This window comes from Scomber scombrus, chromosome 8 (assembly GCF_963691925.1).
Source record: "Scomber scombrus chromosome 8, fScoSco1.1, whole genome shotgun sequence".
NCBI classification, from domain to species: domain Eukaryota; kingdom Metazoa; phylum Chordata; class Actinopteri; order Scombriformes; family Scombridae; genus Scomber; species Scomber scombrus.
In genome coordinates, this window is record NC_084977.1 from 11,285,404 (window position 1) to 11,305,384 (window position 19,981).

The 19,981-nt window shown below is 39.7% G+C and overlaps 1 protein-coding gene across 1 annotated transcript; it reads right to left on the reverse strand.

Moving 5' to 3' along the window:
- Positions 1 to 1,759, reverse strand: si:ch211-212d10.2 (uncharacterized protein LOC557710 homolog). Its single transcript, XM_062424740.1, has 3 exons — positions 1,517 to 1,759; positions 1,046 to 1,161; positions 1 to 355 (listed from the first exon to the last, which is right to left on the reverse strand). The coding sequence occupies exons 1-3, from the start codon at positions 1,704 to 1,706 to the stop codon at positions 257 to 259; spliced, it is 405 nt and encodes a 134-aa protein (XP_062280724.1). The 5' UTR covers positions 1,707 to 1,759; the 3' UTR covers positions 1 to 256.
- Positions 1,760 to 19,981: the final 18,222 nt, after the last annotated feature.

Sequence of the window (19,981 nt, forward strand, 5' to 3'; positions counted from 1 at the left end):
TTCTCTCCGTGAAACAATTTAATGATGTAATGCCCTCTTCAGACAATCCTCTGATATCATCCTTTATGCAATGCAAACAAAGTGGAGACAGTCTGTGAAAATGACAGATAAGGCTTAGGAATGTTTCAAATGGCTTGGGTTTGTGGAATAAGTCTTAAAAATAGCCAGAGTAGGCTCACTGCAAGCAGGAGACTCCGCAGTCAGAGAATTGGAGGTCTCACCGAGGGCTGGAGGCTGAAGCAGCCACTGAGGTTTTTCAGTTCTGCTGATCCACAGGGAAAGGCTGTAAGGAGAGACGACTTGCGTGCTTCACATACACGTTGCCGTCCTCCAGCTTGACTTCATACACTTGTTGCTGAAACAGTCAAAACAAACGATAAAAATACATTACAGCTGGAGGATGGAAAATAAACACATTACCCTGAGCTACTGTGGAAGCAGTCACAGAGTGTCTTAATGGAATGTGTCAAAGCATAAAATCCAGCTGTTAGCTAACAATATATAGTATTTCATTCTCATCTCTGTTGCTTGATAAATGTAATCACAATTTTTTTTACACAAGAAATAAGAGTTTGAGAGGAGCATGAGATGTTAGTGGAAAGTTTCTCTGTTTATAATATCAGGCATCAAAACATATGTTCATTGACTCATTCTTCCAAACAACACACAGGGGAAGATCATTTGTTTGACAGAAGAAAATGGGAACATAATGTTAACTCTGACTGGTGGGCTTTGATTCTCATGGTGTATAAATCATGGCGGGGAATCTTCCTGTCCCCCAGGGATACAATAAGATGATTTGATTCATATTCAACTAGGCTATGGCTAATATAATGACCGATATCAAAATCAGAGAACTGGGACACCTACTCCAAAGGGTTGTAAAAAGAAGATGTATTGAGCATCTTTGGAGGAGTCATTTATTGTCAGTTTTAGTAATGTTTTTTTTCTCACAACTATAAATTCAATTCAGAAGACATTTTGGTATTTTGATGGAAAGAAACACAGCCTGATGAAACAAAAAGGTTACAGTTTTATCACTGACCTGTAATGATGTCCCTGACTTTCCAGTTCTCAGGTCAAAGTCGTAGTCATGCCAGGGGCAGAAGACCTGCAAGACTCCATCAGCCTCCTCAATGTCGCCTTCACACAGAGGACCTCCTGGGAGACACAAAGGGGCATTTAATCAGTTTCTTCAAAAGAATGATTACTGCTGTCTTTCTTCTGGCAAAATGTGATTGTGAGGCTTGCATAGTAACATGGTGTGAGACAGATATGATTGTGTGACAGCAGGGGGCATGATGCTGCTAGGCCTATATGTTTTGGTGGATTTTTGTTTTGTTTGTGGCTTAGGATCATTCAGACTTTCCTATTTTAGGTAGGCTACATGCATTGCGGTACTCATATCAGGCTCAATGCCAATTCTATACTGCGCGATTACATTTTTCATGTTTACAAAACGGGCTACATTGTAAGTTATTATGCCTAAATATAAAACTAAATTGTACGAATTTACCGGAGTGTGAGCAGCGGGCATCCATTGCGAAAAACTCCCCCTTCACGTAGAAGAGGCAGACGTCAGAGTCATAGCCGAGGCAGGAGTACATTAGACGGCAGCGCGTCTTGGAAAGCTCCGAGGCTGGGCCTATGAGCCGCCACGAAGCGCCTCCCGTGTTTCCCTCTTCATCTCCAGAGCCAGAAGCCATAAAGACCGGCGAATTGAACTGCTTTTCCAATTTGCGCCGCTACAGGGCCCCTTTTTTCCGCCTATGCAAACGGATTTGGCAGATCGCTCCTCGCAAATATTCCATATTAAGCAGTCCGGCTGCTGTGACAGTGAACCGTGCAGGCTGCGCTGCCTCCATCCGACCTGCAGCCTGCCAGTCAGGACAGCGTCACACCGGAGCAACGCAGCACAGCACAGGACCAGACTCTCAGCTCTGCTCTTCATTCACGTGTGTTCTTATAGATGGAAGTTTATCACAGAAAACAAATAAGCAGCATATATTCTTCATAAACCCATAGATAAGATTCAGTGATGCTATGGGTTTGTAAATACAGCTGCTCTAGAAATAGCCAAGCAGCAGCAAAAACAAACACATGTGGACCTCAAGTGTTGAACCTTGGTAAAAACTCTTAATGTGGGGACTTTATAAATACAAATGTTTCGCTGTTGGACCCAGACAGACCCTTTCCTATTGTTTGATCAGCGTCACTCTGATATTAACACACAATTTGATGTTCAAACACAATGCAATACACATAGCTTTATGGTGGCCTGTCCAGTTTATTGAGTACACTTAAACATACAAAGTATTGGACTTGTTCCCAAAGAGTGCGGTAAATGTGGAACATTATTTTTTATGTACTGTGCAAATAAGTTCAAATCCATTTCTCAATTATCAGTTATAAAGCCTGTTATTGTTCTTTCATGGCAGACTTCATAAGAGCTCCAGACAGGTATTTGGCAGATTTTTTTTCAGGTGGAGTTTTCCACAGTGCAGTTAAGCATCATTACAAATCGTTTGTGAACTGTGTCTCGGCCAGTGTGCTAGTTGTTGAGTGTACGTGTCAACTGTGATGTTGTCTCTAACTGGTCTTGAGTATTTTATGAAATAGAAGATGAGAGAACAGATAAAACGGAACCTCAGGGAGATACATTGTAAAATATACTTCATTTCTACGAAAGCTTCAGTCAGTTAAACCTCAATGAGGACTTTAATATATCTGATTAAGTCAGCCATCTGTCTCTGATCAAAAATTTATGACTCATATCACGAGTGAATAAAACGAACCTTTCCAGTAGCAGGGAAGTTAAGCTGCATACCACCTACACATCGAATTGGCAATTTACATAAAACCAAAATATATAACGATGATCTGTATTTCTTCAGCTTTTATTTACTTTGTCTCCATTACATTATTTTGCCAGTAATAATGCTGCAGGCAGTTTAGCCTTTGAGTAATGTGAGTTACACGTCTAGACTGGAGTAATGCATAACAGAGGCCACTTGTTCTGATTCTGACTTTGAGAAACTGACTCATGTTAGGCTGAAGCAAGACTGTAGAGGAGAGCAGTAATGCTGTGAAAATGTGTCCTAGACAGGAAGAAAGCATGCTACTGTGACTTGTCAGAAATGGGATCATAGTGAAAGATAATATGAAGTCACATAACTGATGTGAAGAAACCTGAGCTCAATGATAAATTATTTGACATGTTGCATGTTAAAGGATAGGTTCAAAATTGTTCAAGTCTATCTTAAAACAACAGTCAGGTGTCCATATGAGTGCTGAAAGAAGTTTTCCTCACTTTAATCATTCCTCCTGTTCCTCCTATACTGGCCATTAAAAGTTCCCCTTCAATTGTGCTTTCAATGTAAGTGACGGGGGCCAAAATCAACACAGTAATTTTGTGCAAAAATGCATTTAAAATTGTCTCTGAAGCTTATATGAGGCTTCAGCAGTCTGAGTTAAACATATCAAGTGGATATCTGCCACATTTACAGTTTTTTTAGTATCAAATTCCCTCTTTGTGTTTCCTTGGACAGTGTTTCCCCGTTGAGCGGTGGTGGAAGAAAAGTAACAGAAAGAGGGACTTTGGCACTAAAAAGACTGTAACGTCTACTTGATTTGAATAATTTGGACGGCTGCAGCTTCATATTACATATTACAGAAGGAGGACTGTGTATTTTGTCCCCCATCACTTACACTGTAAGGGCATTATGAAGGGATCTTCTAAAGGCCACTATGAACAGGAAGAATGAATATAACAAGAAAAAAATTATTTTAATGGCCATTTGGGTATTATTGAGTATTATTATTATTGACTACAGACAGACTTGAAAAGTTGTGAACCCATCCTTTAAGCTAACAGCCTAAGCAGCTTGACAGAAATGTTATCATCAGTCTTAATCATACTTAGGTTTAGGTTATATGAAAAAATCACAATAATTCATGTTTTTCCAAATTCACTCATGTACTTCTACTTATCAAATAGAGGACCAAGTTAGTTTAGCATGACTTATTACCCATTGTCAAATAGCTACTTCACATGAAAAATGAAAAATCATGGCAACTTATCTGGTAGCCTCAACAAGTATTGAAAAGTATTTCACTGTAGCATTTCTGTGGAAATGCACAGAATAAAACCCAAATAAACAGTATGAAAGACAGCTGGGAATATTTTGGCTTGCCGATCAGCACTGGTAGATTTGAGTCATGCAGCCTCCATCCATACAACAGGCTTGGATTGGAAAATCACCAGTGATGTTTATTTTATAAAATGCAACCAAGTATTACCTATTAAAGGGTGGGGTCCTGAGGTTACGAAATGGGTCAAAGAGGATTTCAGAGAACTCTAATGTTCAGCCAAAAGGCTGTACAGTGGAGTGGACACTCTGCAGGTATGAGGTCGCACTGACAAAGTCAAAGAAATTTATGGACATGAGGTCACACAGACAAACTGACAGTCATCACCAACAGCTCTGCTTTGGCATCCTGAAAGGTGAGAAAACTTGCTGTGCACATGCTGGAAGTCATATTAAATGAGCACCAAATGATTTGAATTTGTAGACAGAAAAAAAAATCTAAATGAAGTATTGTGGAAAAACTGAATCAGCAGGCTGGATAGGAATAATAAACAAAGCTGGAGAAAGTGAGAGAGAGTCCAAAGTGATCACAGGAGTATTGCACTCTCCATAAATTTCTTCGACTTTGTGTTTCAGTACTCTGACTACTGGACAGGACAGTGTAACTATTTGCATGGGGCACATTTTGATGAAGAGAAAGTCTGGCTCAGACTGAAGGTGGAGCCCAAACCATCCATTATTAGCCTCCTCTTGTCTACAACCCAGCAACCACCCTGAAACGTGTCCTAACTCATCTGCCAAGGATGGATGAAAGAGCAGCTCTCCAGCCAATGTGGTTTTCATTAGCTAAGCAAATACTTCAGCCAAACTCACAACATGACTACCTGCGTGCTTTGCTGCTTGTTTTTAATAGATCTTGTCATTCAAGTGCTTCTTGTTTCATGTACCAATATGAAGACAGTATGATTTAAAGTTCTCATAGAACTATTGTTTGTTTAATACTTACTGTACTCCATTACTGTATGACATGAATAGTCATCATGTCATTATGTCACTCCACATGCGAATCCAGACTCAACTTTGATGTTTAGTGGACAGGAAACTAAACCCACAACTGACTCCTCGGCCCAGTCCCAATGTCTGCCCTCACAGACTTCCATTCCCAATAAGCCCTGAAGGCTCAGCACTGTCCCACTGTGAAGACGATAAGTAGTTGAAAGATCTTTCATAAACATTTTAGCTGTTGATGCACACTTTGTGTAAATCTGCAATGCTACAGACTTTGTTTGAGAGAACTGCATTCATAGGGCTCTAATGTTAGAAAAAAGGGGTGTGATGGATATGATCAATGACCATCTAGAGCAACTTTATGTATACCAGAAAGCACTGTTTCTTCTTCATTTTATGAACCGGTGGCAGCTATCACAGCTTGAGAATGGAGCCAATGCAGAAGTACATTCAAGCGCAGTGCCACAGATGGCTGCTGGATGCCAGTTCCAAAAAGTTCCCAGGCTCAACTGACTCCCATTCAAAAAGTGTCAACTACTCTCTAGAAATACTAAGTCAACTGTAATTATTTTTTCAATGCATCATTATGGTCTCAATTGCTAAATTTGGGCTGCCTAATACATGTGCTGGTGGTCATTTTGGAAAATATTGCTCCATTAGTCAGATTTAAGACAGATTTAAGGCTTTGCTATCTGGCGTGTTGAAGTTGATTGACAGCTGTGATTGACAGATGGCTCACCTTCTTATCTCTCGGACTTGCACTGAGTCGGACTATTTTTGCACTCCTTCAGTAAGTTATTGTTACCTGATTATGATATTCAACCCTGTCTCCTCAAAATTATGTTACCACACAACTAAACTGCATTCTCAATTATGTTTTGATAGAAACGTAATTTGTTATGTATTCCATTTGTTTGTAAAGTATTATAAATGTGTTCCATTCAACATATTTTTGCTCTCCTACAATGCGCTACACTACACAGGTGACATTAATCAAAGTCTGAGAAATATCAAATCTTTAGGGCTTAGGTTGACATTAGGACTTGGCCTCCTGTTCTGTTGCAGAAGTCCTGCCCCCTAGAACATATTGCAATCCCAGATCCTAAGAGAGAGAATGCTGATTAGGGTCAACCAAGTCTTTGGTCCTGGGGGTGAACAATACAATAAAAAACAAATAATAAGGATAAGCCACACAAATGCCGTGCAGTGGGATATTGAGATATTTGTCAAGAAAGAGATCCTCTAATTTTGATGAACAGAAGGGATACAACACACACTCTCCTGATCTCATAAGGGTTCTTGTTATGCTCTTTAGTGTCAATGAGACCACTCTCTGATTTGTTTAGCAGGGTTAATGTGTGCAGTAAGACTTTGGAAAACAGTATCACAGTGAGGGAACAGCATTTGTGCCACCTGGACCTGTAATGGTCTCATTCTTTGGCTGTTATACAACCATGCCGTAAAATAATCAGATGTAATGACACAAGGTGGCTGCTCACACCATTACAGATCCACAATATTAAACTGTTGGCAGCAGCCAATGCAGGCTGGAGGTATCCTTTGGCTTTTTCCAAACATAAGGTTGCCTGAGGGAAGGAAAATGGGTGAAAGAGGACATGACTCACCAGATCACATTGGGTTCTGAAGAGTGTAGACTTGTAGAAAGCAGAACAATCAGTTGACCTCTTCCTGCTAATTGACAATCATGTTACCATGTGTCACCCATGTAGCCTGATTAATTATTGTGATTTAGTTACTTCAAGGTCAGACATTTTTCTAATGTGCTTATTTTCCCCACCTCTATCACTCAAGATTGCTTGTGTGGATCAAGATTCAAACAGAAATGAAAATCACAGAGTTTGAAATGTTGATTAATGGCCTTGTTTGCTCCTCTTGAGGTTGGACTTTCTAAGTTAGCTCATATTAGTGTGATTGATAGTCTTTTATTTTCCTCTCCATCCAAAGTCTGCTGTCTTTACTTGTCAACATACATCTCTTTGAAAATTCACGTTGGCATTTTCACTTTTACTTACCAATTCTGTTTCGTATGTGTAAAGGTGAGTGTTGACATTAAGACACAGCATGCTGGAGATAATGTCACTAGATAGATGTAAGGTGAAGTGAAGAAGTACAGTATAATTTTCTAGGTGAACTACTTAGAAATGGTCTGACATTGCTGGGAACAGAGAGCAAGATTCAGACCAATTTTCCAAATGGCAATACTCAGTGGAGTGTACCTGACTTGACCTGCACACATCTTAAACCTCTAAATATTTTTCCTCCAACCAATTTGTAGAGGAAACACATCATTTAATTGTACCTATGAGACGGCAAGGCCATGACATTGAGCCGCTGAGTCACTCTCTGTAAAGACTGCCCCCCTCATCTCCACCCCCACAGCATACATGTCTGCAGGAGAGATCAGACTATGCTACATTCCTTCCTTAATGTCTTCAGTTCTGATTATATCCAGACACAATACGTCTTGTTCTCCAACGTTCCCAGTTTAGCAGACTGACCAGGAGGCAGGAGTTCACCACCTGAAAATGCAGACGTGTAGTTGTTATGATGTGCCTCAATGATGATGATTTTACGGTGTGTCGTGGGGTTTATGTTGGATTGTGTTGATAGATTGTGTTGATTGGATGAAATATTGGTGGTGGTGGACTGCAGGTGATACATTGTGCGGTTTTAAAGAAAGCACAGATTAATCAATGAACAACTTGTTACTACATTCAAAGTAATCACAGCCTGTAAATTGGGTTATACTAGCCATTTCATGAACTTTATAATGTAAGAGGCTAAAAACATAGTCATAGTGTCAAAACGACACAAACGAAAACATTTTAATCTAAGCAACATATGGCAGGCAAGATTGACACATTTTTGAGGATTAAGTGCAATATTGCAGGTGGTCTGGGGAAGGACCCTTTGTCACTGTTGTCAGTCTATGTGTATGACTATGGCTAAGCTGTGGCAATATTTTTTGGAACAAATTGTCATGGCTATGAAGCTGCATTGATTTGAACTTTTTAAAATGACTTTATTATAATAAACGAATATATATATATAGCTTTTATAAACTTTATTAGCAAAGTACAGAATATAAATTAAAACACACGTTTCCTCCATTAATAGAAAAAAGACAAAATATAACGTATACTTTCAGACAGACATTCTATACACTTGCAACCCCTAACCACCAACATACACACTGTCATGAACTGGCTCAAAGTTCAGACAAACCAAGGAGGAGAACACACTTTTAAGTTAAACAAAACCAAAGTAATTTATTAAAGTAACTTATTTACATAAATGAATCAAAACTATATGTTAAATCTGTAGAATCAGTGGTGTCTGAAAGTGCATCGATGTGGGAATATGTTGTGTGCTAGAAAACAACCAAATTAAGCAAACAAAGAAAAAGGGTTCTGCTGCTGGTAGAGAGAGAGAGCACGACTGAGCAGGCCAGCTTTATTAAAGTGGCCCAGCCCACAGCCCAGGTGAACTGCTTCAGCCTGGCTCCACCTGACTACTTCCTGGAAGGAGGAGTAAAAACAAAACAGACCAGCCAGGCAAAGCAGGGAGGCAAAAGTGGTCATCACAACACACACACACGTTTGTCTTTACATCCTTATGAGGGCACTCAAATGCATTCCCTAGTCCCTTATTAACCATCACAACTAAAGGCCCTAAACTTACTTTAAATTGAAGCTAAACCCAATTATAACCTTCACCTTAAAACCAAGTCTTAACCCACAAGTTGACCTGTGAAGTTTTGAGGATTGACCAAAATGTCCTCACAACGCTAGTCTTCAACTGAAATGGGTTGTCTCAAAGATAGAAAGACATGCGCATACTCACGTGCATGTCACACACACACACACACACACACACACACACACACACACACACACACACACACACACATACAGAAGCAGATAACAGAGCGCGGGAAACACACAAAACTCACAAGCCTGTTCACAACTATTTAAAAATGAAACAAACCACACCACATAAAAAATATTAAGCACTGTGATAAGCAGTACGTTTACTACCCAGGACATAGTGTTCTATGCACAGACTTATAATCACTTGACTCTCCCGCTTCCTGCAGACGTCTACACACCAGACCCTCTGGAATACATCAAGCTCCTTCAACTCAACATATTATTCATATTCTGCCCTAAGGCGCACAGAGAGCAATAATTTTGGCTCCACTAGAGTCCAACACCCTTCAATTTGTTATGTCTTGTAAGCCATGAGGCCAATTGCCAATTTATACTGATGAAATAAAAATATAAAAAACAGCCCCCTTTGCCTTTGCCTGCACATAACACATGGGACCCGGTACATACAAATCTACTGCAGTCTTACCAGAGAGAGCAGATAGTAAAGGACCCACTGTAGAGGAAATACCAAATATGATACATGGATTCTGGCATGTTACTGTACAAAATACACACTTGAATCAACGTTGGACAAAAAAATAATTGGTTGCTTGTTCCCCATGAGAGAGAGAGAGAGAGAAGAAGAGAGAGAAACTGTTGTTGGAAAATTGCATTTGAAAGTGGCCCACGGAGACATGTTAATACTGTTCCTGTCTGTTGCCATCAGCAAGACTGACGGCTGCTGCAGATTCCATCCCCAACTTAAAACTAAATCTTAGTTGTCCTCTCATGGATACTTCAAGCCTCAATGAAGTGCATGTGTCCCATAACAGCACTCTTAAAGAGACATACTGTACTTCCTGACTTCCAAAAACATGAAAAGGCCATATAATAGCAGAATATTACAGTCTGGAGCAAGATAGACCAGAGTGTGAACACTAGGGGCCAATGGCTTTCTAACAAAGTAAATACAAATTGAATTTGTGTGTGTGCCCTTTTGTTTTATTTGAGAGAGAGATTATAAAATAGTCCATTTGGTAAGAGGTTCCTCCAGGGCTGTAAACTTGTGATATATTTTGATCAAGAGATCAACAGCAGCAAAGAAATTCAGCTTCATATAATGCAGCATCAATAGATCTAACATGTGGCCCTATTTCCTGCAAGGAGGACGGTGAAATGGCCTGAGGTGAGGTAAGAGATCACTAAAATAACACCAAACTGGACATGTCTGTCAATCCTATGTTTAGGCTGGTCACATTCAATGTAAGGATTCAAGAAAAGTAAGCTCAGCTCTATAAAGGGCCACTTGACAGACCATGAAAGGAAAGATGAAATCTGTGTTGGCTTGCAGCTTCAAACCACATCACAGCGCTCAGTCAAACAGCTTCTCCAGCCAGGCCGCTTCAATGAGGGACGTATGGGGGAGGAATAGATTTGTAAGGGGGACCCATCCATCTGTTAAAGTGAACATTCAGAAACAAAGGTCTCATGGAGCAAATGTCAGCATATGAACTGTTTTTGTGCCATCTTCAGGGAGGCTGAGGCAGACTGAGTTCACAACAATAATTTTGAAAACTCTGCTTATATTTCAAATATGATTCCTCGCACGTTACTGGTTTTGGATTGTTTTTTAAAAAGATCGCCACCCTTTGCCCTCCAGTTGATTAAACCTGTGTCTCATTTAAAACTTGTGATCACTTATTTATGCTTCAGTAATGGCAAACACATGCTGTACAGATGTGCATGTGTTGTCATTGTTCTTTTATTTTTGTTTTCGGACATAAGTAAGTATTATGTTAGAGGCTATGTCAAGGGCTAGCCTCTTAACTGACTCCTTCTAATCAAGATGAACTGTAATTCATAGTCTGCAGCTTTACTACCTTTGGCTAATGTTTTATTTTATGCTTGAATCTGGCAGCATAAACATAACCAATGGAAATGACAGAAGGTGTAATGCGTGGTCAGCTGATATAGATAGTGTTCTGAAGAGTGTGAGTAAAAATTTTAACTGCTGAAGAAACTGGATGGAAGGCCAAAATAAAGTGAAAATGTTTTTCCACATTAGTGTGGACATAGCCTATGTAGGAAATAATTATATTTTCTGTCATAGTATTGTTACAGCTCTCTACAACAACAGCAGCTGTATTTTTTTTTACCCACCTTGAAACCTGCTTCACTGTGTTTTGTTTCCTTGTCAAAATGCATCTGCAGCCCTTCAAACTGAAGAATTTCTGCAAGGCATGTTCCATTTGCAAAGTGCACAAATCACTAATCACTTTCTGAAAATGCTTATCATCCTCATCTTGTTGTGGTGGGGGTAAAATAACAAAAACAATCATCACAGCCATGCATCTTAAGTAACACTTGTGTCTCACTGAGAGAGTTTCACAAGATGACTTTGCTGAGTGAGAAATCCCCCTTCTATCCAATGGATATGAACAGAGTATCTTACCATTTGTACAAATGATGTGGCCATTTTCAGACCCTCTCTACATTGTGTATGAACTAAGTCACCTTCAAGTGCCCTTCATCTATGGAGCCCTTGGAGCACTGTAGACAAATATAATAATGCTGCTAATACATATGGCATATGGCAAGTAAACACAATATCCACTAAAATAATAATGGTCTTCAAACTGTATTCAACAGAGGGCCCAATTAAAAAACAGGGCTATAATTATCACCTTAAGGTCCTTATCATTGACATTTTGATTAAGTGGTGCTTAAAGCCAAACCCATGTGCATCACATCACTTACCAATTACCACAAACCAACTGACACACAGTGAATATGGGCTTTTTTCGAACCCCATGGAAACTGGGAGCCTCCAGGCAGATGTTGGCTATGCTTGGTTCTGCCTTGATTTTAAAGTGGGGCTCATTTTCACTGGTGCAAGTGCTGTATGTCAGCTTCTCCAAGTAGCTTAACTAACATCTGGGGAAGCTAAATCTTCAGACACCTCTTGGCCTCCACATGTTCCCACATCTGACTGCAGATCTGGCAATAATAAAAAGTTGCACTTGCAAAAACTAGGTCAGGGCCACAGCTACCTGGTTGGAATAACCTGCATAATACCCAGGGAATCCTCCATGTCTTCCTGACTTTGAGTTTGAGCTAGGAGCTAGAGTCGTGGTGGAATTAAAGCTGATCTTAAAGCTAGGGTAGGTGATGTATCTGTGGCTGTATTTGTGGCTGGTGCAGGCCTGTAAGAAGGTAATCCAATTATTTCATTCAGCTCGAATGAAATAATTGGATTTGCTACATGGCTGTCAACCTACCTGCCTATCTATGTGTGCATACTAAGCCTGTGCACTCATTGCCCATGACACAGTATTGCATGAATTGCAGAAGAAGACAAAAAAAAGATATAATTGGAAAACAATGAAAACCAACATGCAAACGCCCGACTATTGTCTGTAGTGTGAGGGAAACTGAGCAGTGCATAATCTTATCAATATCGGCGGGAGAGACTTTCAATAAAAGTGAACTTGTGATAGAACGGTGATCGATTTTTATGCATCACTGCGGCTTCAGGTTGATGCTGTCTCTCCACCCTGTTGCTGCTCATCCCTCTGGGACTTGGTCTGGAGCTGTGGTTCTGGGCCTGTCTCTCTGATGTTCTGGTGACGGAGGAGGTCCCATCTCACTGCACAAGCAGTGAGATGGGACACTCATTACTTTTGCCAAACATCAAACAGGTGAAAGGTGGTCTGTTTACTGCTTATTAAAAAGTAGTTTTGCCTTGATAGGAAGTTTTGTGATGGAGTGAGTGCAGTAGGCTAGTAACCTGTTAAACTTGTGTTGCATGCATGTATGAAGCGCTGGCATATGCATTAGATAGACAGGAGAATGGGGTGAGCTGCAGGAGGAGGGCTTTACTTTCATATTCTGGCGTTTTGGGGTGTATTTTTTTTTCTTCTTATCCAGATTACTAATGAGGTGCTGAGTGTCTTTCCAGTCTCAGATCTGGTATGCTGAAGGTCCAGTGATTATACAATTCAATACTTCATAAAAAAACCTTGAAATCCAGTTATTCTGGCTGCTAATAAGCCCGGAAAGAATGAGCGAAAACCAAGAGATGCTTCAGGCAAAGGAAGGGGTGTATGATGTTTATCTATACTTCTCGTATACTATAAACCACATGAACCATGCCAATGTATTTCAAACTCAGGTCACTGTTTCAGGATTCTGTGAAGTGCTTTTTGTTGCTGCTAGGATCTGAGATCAAACCACAGATAATTGCAGCAGCTGCTCTGACATGCAACACGGCCTCATTACATGGACTCATACATTCTCATTCTTCTCCTTTTTTATTTGTACCACTTTTTTAAGGGGTTGGGTAAGGTAAAGTGTGCAAGAATGGAAAAGAAGAACAAATGAGCAAAACGCTGAAATTACTTCAACAAATGTGGATAATATGGAATTTCCACTTCCTCTGAATTAAAAATGAATTCCTGTATGGGTTTGCTGAATCTGCGCTTATTACACATGGTTGTTTAAATTTGCAGTTGTGCATATTTTTTAAAGAGGTGAATTGAAGCCCTTTCTTTTACTCCAAATACCATCCCTCAATCCGGACTGCTTACTCTTTTTTTCCAGAGGCAGATAAAACACTCCTGCAGTCATGGTAAGAAGTAAAGGTCTTCTTCAGTCAGCACTTTGACCTCGTCACTTTTTTCATAATATACAATAACTTTACACAGCATTGCCAGCATGAGTCACAAATATCCTACAGTAATTAAATATTTTCCAGTGTTGCACAGTCATGCGTGAGAGTCAGTTGGAAAATAATCTAATAGTGACAAGTTTTAACGTCAGAGTTAACAATGTTAAATTTATTATTGTTTATGATTTTCATATCCCTGCTATTGCATCTGACCTCAGCAATGTCCTACTTATTTCACAATTTGTTTTCCCATATCGTGAGTGGCCTGTAATATGAACGCTGTGACCACAAGGAGAATATCATACCAGGACTGCAACACAAGGCCAGATATTTGAAACATGAATCACTGTGGCAAAACAAAATAGTTAGTGTTCATCCCTTTAGCATGTCAAACAAGGCAAAACAATGTTTCCTTTCCAGAGGTCAAAAAGGATATGTTTATTCTGTGGATGATGCCTTGCCTCAATCAAAATAATATGTGTGTGCATCAGTACGTGCCTTGGTACATATTGCATTTGAGTATATGCTGTATTAAGTATGAATGGATACTTTTCACCACACAAACAAAACATTAGAGATATAGACTGTATGTAAGTATATGTTGTATGTATTTATACAGTATGTGTAACTAGATCTGTGTTGCATGTCATCCCCTCCTCTCTCCCCTTGTTTGCTGTCTGCCTCTACTCTATTAGATAGCAAATAAAGGAATAAAAATAACCCATTAGTCAAGCAAAATATGTTGTTACTAAACCTGTATAATCTACTGGATAACATGTGCACATGGATGTGCAGTCATGCAAATATGTGTCAAAGTAAACACAAACAGCTTCCTCATCTTGGGTATAATGGGAATTAAACCAACTGTCATCACCACCCCCTCAGGTGTCCCATCATCCTTCCTTCTGTCAAGGTTATACTTCACTGTGTCCTCATGCTCCATCTTGCTGATTCCTGTCTTTCCTCATTTCCCTATGCACAATTGTTCAAAATGGTCCTGATTTACCCAGCCAAATGGATTTGGAGCCAGGTCAGTGAACAGCGGGTGTGAGCAGCTATTATGTGAGTGACTGAAATGTTGAGATGTTGTAGGGTGGGAAGGCTAGCTTTGGTGAATAAAACCACAACAAAGCACAAGAAAAAGTTATTCTAGCATGTAGTCAAAACAATTAGCTCAGCAATTAAATGGGTCTAACTGTTTGAGCAGTAGACTGTGATGGTGAGGGTCTAGCAATCTACAGTGAGGCTCATTATAGTGTTTTTGTTGTAAATCTGACCTTTATTAAACACACAGAGAAACCTTAGCGCACATTTGTGGTAGTGGGGGTTGTATTTGGAAAACAAGCCACGTTGCATTTTCATTATCAAAGCAATGACAAAAGTATGTAGCTATATAGATGCATTAGGCACAGACACAAACAAAAAATCCATCTCCTGTCTGATTACAGCTGTCAGGAATCATCCGATAAGAAGTGCTCATCTGTTTTCTCTATTGAAAATTCTCCTTTAATGACAAACACAGACTGTCTGACTTTTCTTCCACCTCTTGGAAAGGCCACTCTAAAGATACGCACTCTATTGTTCTCATCTTCTTTATTCACCTCCTGTCTGTCCACTATGTATCCAAATACCTGCCTTTTCTTCTCCTGCTGACTGCCAAATACTCAGAATACCAGTGTTCTTTTCCATCTATTCAAGGTTTCCTGTGTAAAAGTGAACTCTGGGGAATTGAAAACTGAGAAGCTTGGCCCCAATAAAATGCACATACACTGCACTATAGGTATTCATGCTTTGCCCAATCAAATAATGCTAGATACTTCTCAGCAAGAGATAAATGTCTTTGTAAAATTCCCTTGTTACTAAATACAGAGAAGATGCCTTGAGAGGAAGAAGAGTTCAAATTGAGATACATATCCCAACTTAAAGGTATACTATGCAGGATTTTCCTTTAGAAAAAAAAAATATATATACCCAATCAAAAGTAATCCTTCTCAATCATCACTTATGACCCACTAGAAGCATGTGGCAGTGGATCTACAGAGACCCTGCCCTCTGCCCTATTAATTTGCTGTGTTCAGGAGGCTTCTAGGCGTAAACTTTTGGGCAGTGGGTGTGTAGCCCTTAGCCAATGACAGCATGCAGAGTTTAAGGTTGGGACTTGTAGCGTATCGACCAGGTTACATCGCTGTTTCTGTCCCTCTCCTCTGTGCCACTCTGCTCTCTGTCTCTGTGTCTGCTTGACCGAGGGCGTGGCTGATCTACATGCAAGCAGAGCAGAGTGGCCAAAGCGGACAGGATGAAGCTGAACATTGATACAAAATTTGACAATGTGGCACCTTCTTGAAGGGTTGTGTGGAGGTGTGAGCGTGTTTCTGTGTGCTTTAGGACAAAACCACTGTAAAACAATCAGAAAATAATGTTTATTTATCTGGTTCACGGCTTTGTCCTCAGCAGCATCACTTGCTCGCTGAACTCTTTTCATTCGCTCTTTAGCTCACCCGACACCCACTGCTGTCTCTCTCTCTCTCTCTCTCTCTCTCTAGCTTACTTGTTGAGCCAGGGAGGAGGGGCCAACTTTGAATCTTTGAATGATGTGTGTTTTTTAAACACCAACCCACAAATCCTGCATAGCATAGCTTTAAGAAATTAAAGCAACACATTTAATAAGTTGTGGACTATTTAACACACACAACTCAAGTTGTGTTTACTCTATGCACTCACAAACACCAAATCAGAAGCAGCCATGTGGAAACAGATATGGAATGATATATGTGAAATTCACTTCACCCTCCTCGAACATAGGAGGCATGTCATGGTCCAAGGTATGAAACTAAAAATCTGGTGGCTACCTGTCGTTCTGTTCTTCAGGGAATGATGACTTTTTTGATTCTGCCTTTGTGATTTAAAAGAAAAATAAAATCTGCTCACAACCCATCACAGACATAGAAATGGATCCTTAGCTAAACAGGTATATGGTGGATATCATGACCCAATATAGCATTGTCAGAAGTTCTAACTTCAGCATCTGGCACTTCGATCATCTCCCTTAGCTATACCAAGGGTAACGGGAATGTCTAAATATAATCTTACCATTCCTATTAATTACATCTGACCCTTACTTTGCGCTCCATAAAAAGGGCTAATGTATTAGTCTTAAGTTGCCTACTTACAGACCTGTTTTGCCCCACAGTGAAAACCTATACAGCAACCATTCAAAGGTCTGTTTTTGTTTCCATACTGTTTGATTAACTCACAAGGAGACACTGCACGCTGCAAAGGTGTTCTGTCTAAGCTAACCTGACAAGCCAGATATTTTGTTACACAGAACTATCTGAGAAGTTGTCCTTAGAAACTATTTGGACAAGGTCAAGCACTTTCAAATAATATTTAGTAGGTGACAAGATGATTTGTCTATCACAGTCTTAACTTGTGAGGCACCTGGACTGGTGGCTCTGTGATGTGCATGAGATTGTAGAGTAATGGTTAGTGGTTTTCCTTTTTTAACCCTTTTTAAAACCATGGATCAAAGTGTAAGGAATGGATTAAGCAGTGTATTTGTCTGCTCTAAATAAACTGCATTTGTTAGTATGTCTGGCTAACTAGCTTATTGTCACTTACTACCAATATACTATATTATTTTCTGGGGTCACAGGGGTGACGTTTTACATTTATTAAGTTAGCAGACACTTTGTACTTACATAGCGATGTGCAACTGAGGTATAATCCAAGCCACAGCAGCTCAAGCAGAAACCTTTGATAATTAGGGCCTAAACACTTAGTCCTCCATTCCACAAGTGTTTTTTCCTTTACTTGAACATCAGTTTTTGCTTGGGACATGTACATTTAGCATATGCATGTAGCCATTATGATTCCTTTATAGGGTTCTCATTTTAAAATGACGAAGCTGGAAACATTAATAAGTCAACTGGAGGCAGTGTTTTCAACCAACTAATGGAGCAAATGTTAGCTTAATTAGCTAGCTAGATACAACATTTCAGCCAACTAAATTGATGGTTGTTGGTTTAAAACGACAAATCTACTTTCTATCTGTAATCACCTAGCCATGGTTTCAGATGATAATTGTAAGAATTTCTAGAGGTAGTCTGGTACCGCTGTTGCTATAAACTGAATACATGCCATGCCAGAGCATAACAACAGTAAATACTAGAGATGGCCCGTTCGCGAATGAATCAGTTCAAACGAACGACTCTTTAAAACGAACGAACTGACCTGATTCCCCGTTTCACTACTCTCTCGTTCTTTCGTTCGCTATGTTCACTGTTAAGTTATCAGAGTGGTGAAGAGGGACTGAGAAAGCCAGCCAATCGTAGGTTGTCTGTTGAGTCACTCGCTCTCAAGTTGCGTTCACAGACACTCAGGAAGGATACTGTTCTGTTGAAGCACCCTATTTCGGGGTGTTAGCGAATGTTAAGCTAAATGCTAGCTTTCCTGAGTGTCTTTGAACGCATCTTGAGAGCGAATCACTGACTGAACGAGACCGACTGAGATGATTGAACGGAGCGACTTACTGAACGAGACCGACAGGAGAGATATGAACGGAGTGACTGACTGAACGAGACCGACAGGAGAGATATGAACAGACTTAAGTATCTGGGCATAATCTCTCTTTTTTAATAACACACATAACAGTAACGTGGCCCAGTTCGTTACAATATATCTGCCAAGCTTTTAAACATGTTTGTCAGCATATTGGGTCTTTATTTCTTTATTTAGTAGCCCTAGCTAAAAGTGAACAAAAAATGAAGACAATAAATTAGCTGATTTAGCCGGAGTCTACTCTCTATTTACCTTCAATACATGTACATTTAATGTGAAGGTGTAAACAGATTAGCCACTGTTGTATTGTACATAATCATGAAGTTGCAGCTATGTATTTACTTTGAACTACTGCGTTGTGTTGACCGTTAGCACGATCGTTTGAGAACGAGGAGCTGAGAACCGTGCATTATGATTCACCGTTAAACAACGTTGTACCGGAAATACGACTGAACGAACTAATGAACGAACTATATGAACCGATTCTTCCAGCTGAACTGACCGACGGGAACTGAATCTCGACAACGAATCATGAAATCCATCACTAGTAAATACTTCGGGGCAGGGTTATGTGAATTGTCTGATTTGCAGGGTAATGCTAATTTGTGCTTTATATCACAAGGTAAATTATATGCTTGTCTTCACTTCTGAGATTGCTTCCATATTTTCCCCTGTTAAAGTACTTTTTGTGGGTGAGGTTTGAGTAGTTGGAGGTTGTAATATTCAGCTATTAACACAAACCCCATAATTCATCACAATGATCACATATATCCCAATTTATCCAGCCCAATATTGGGATACTGGATTAGATAAATAAAACTGACAAGACGTGGCTTCTTAAACTCTATGTTCTCATGTAAAAGCCACAGACTAGACTGAAACAGGCCAACACGGAGGTCTTGTTGTTGGTCACGTTACGTAATTAACAGTGGGTTTATACCATTCCCTCATTTTTGACAGGTCCACTTCAAAAGCTTGATGAATAACGGAATATAATACATTGAAGCTTTTTAGCTACTGGTATCACTTTTCCTGCAAAAAATGGGGCCTAAATGTTTTGTTGGAAAACCGTCATTCTTCAACAAAATGAAAGGGGGGAAAAAGAGGAAAATTCCCATCCTCTTATTATGCTGGTTTAAATCTGATACATCTAAATATGAATTCCATGTCTAAAGCGGATAGACACCATATGTTTTTTGGATTGAAATTGTTTCAGCAGAAAAGAAAAACACACATAGAGCTGATATAATTTATGTTGTTCAAGGCTCAGTCAAATTATTTGTCTCTTTTTCCTTCCCTTGTTATTTGAGTAGAGGGTTGATTTTAGGCATTTTCTTTGGTAATTACAAACATTCATTAACTGTCTGAGTATTCATATTTCCATTGCTTAGGTCAGTATTGTGAGATGTTGTGGGTGCTTGGGCAACCATATTGGACAGCTGTGAATGAAAAATAACAGTTAACAGGAAATTAAGGCTGTGCCCCTGATGCAGTTTATTTATGGATAACACTGATTAGAAGCCTCTATGTAAGAGAATAAAATAAACAGAGCATGGCCTAGAAGTGGATTCTGATGACTGAACTTTTTCCTTTTCATCTCACACACCCACATGCACACACACTTTAAAAAGAAAACGTTTCACAAGACACTGCATCTTATAAATATTTACTCCAAATTGATAAGTCCATCATTAATAAATTTTCCTTAATATATCAATTTGTGCCACTTACATAAAATGCACTGCAGCTGTAAGATATGAACCATTTTCAGA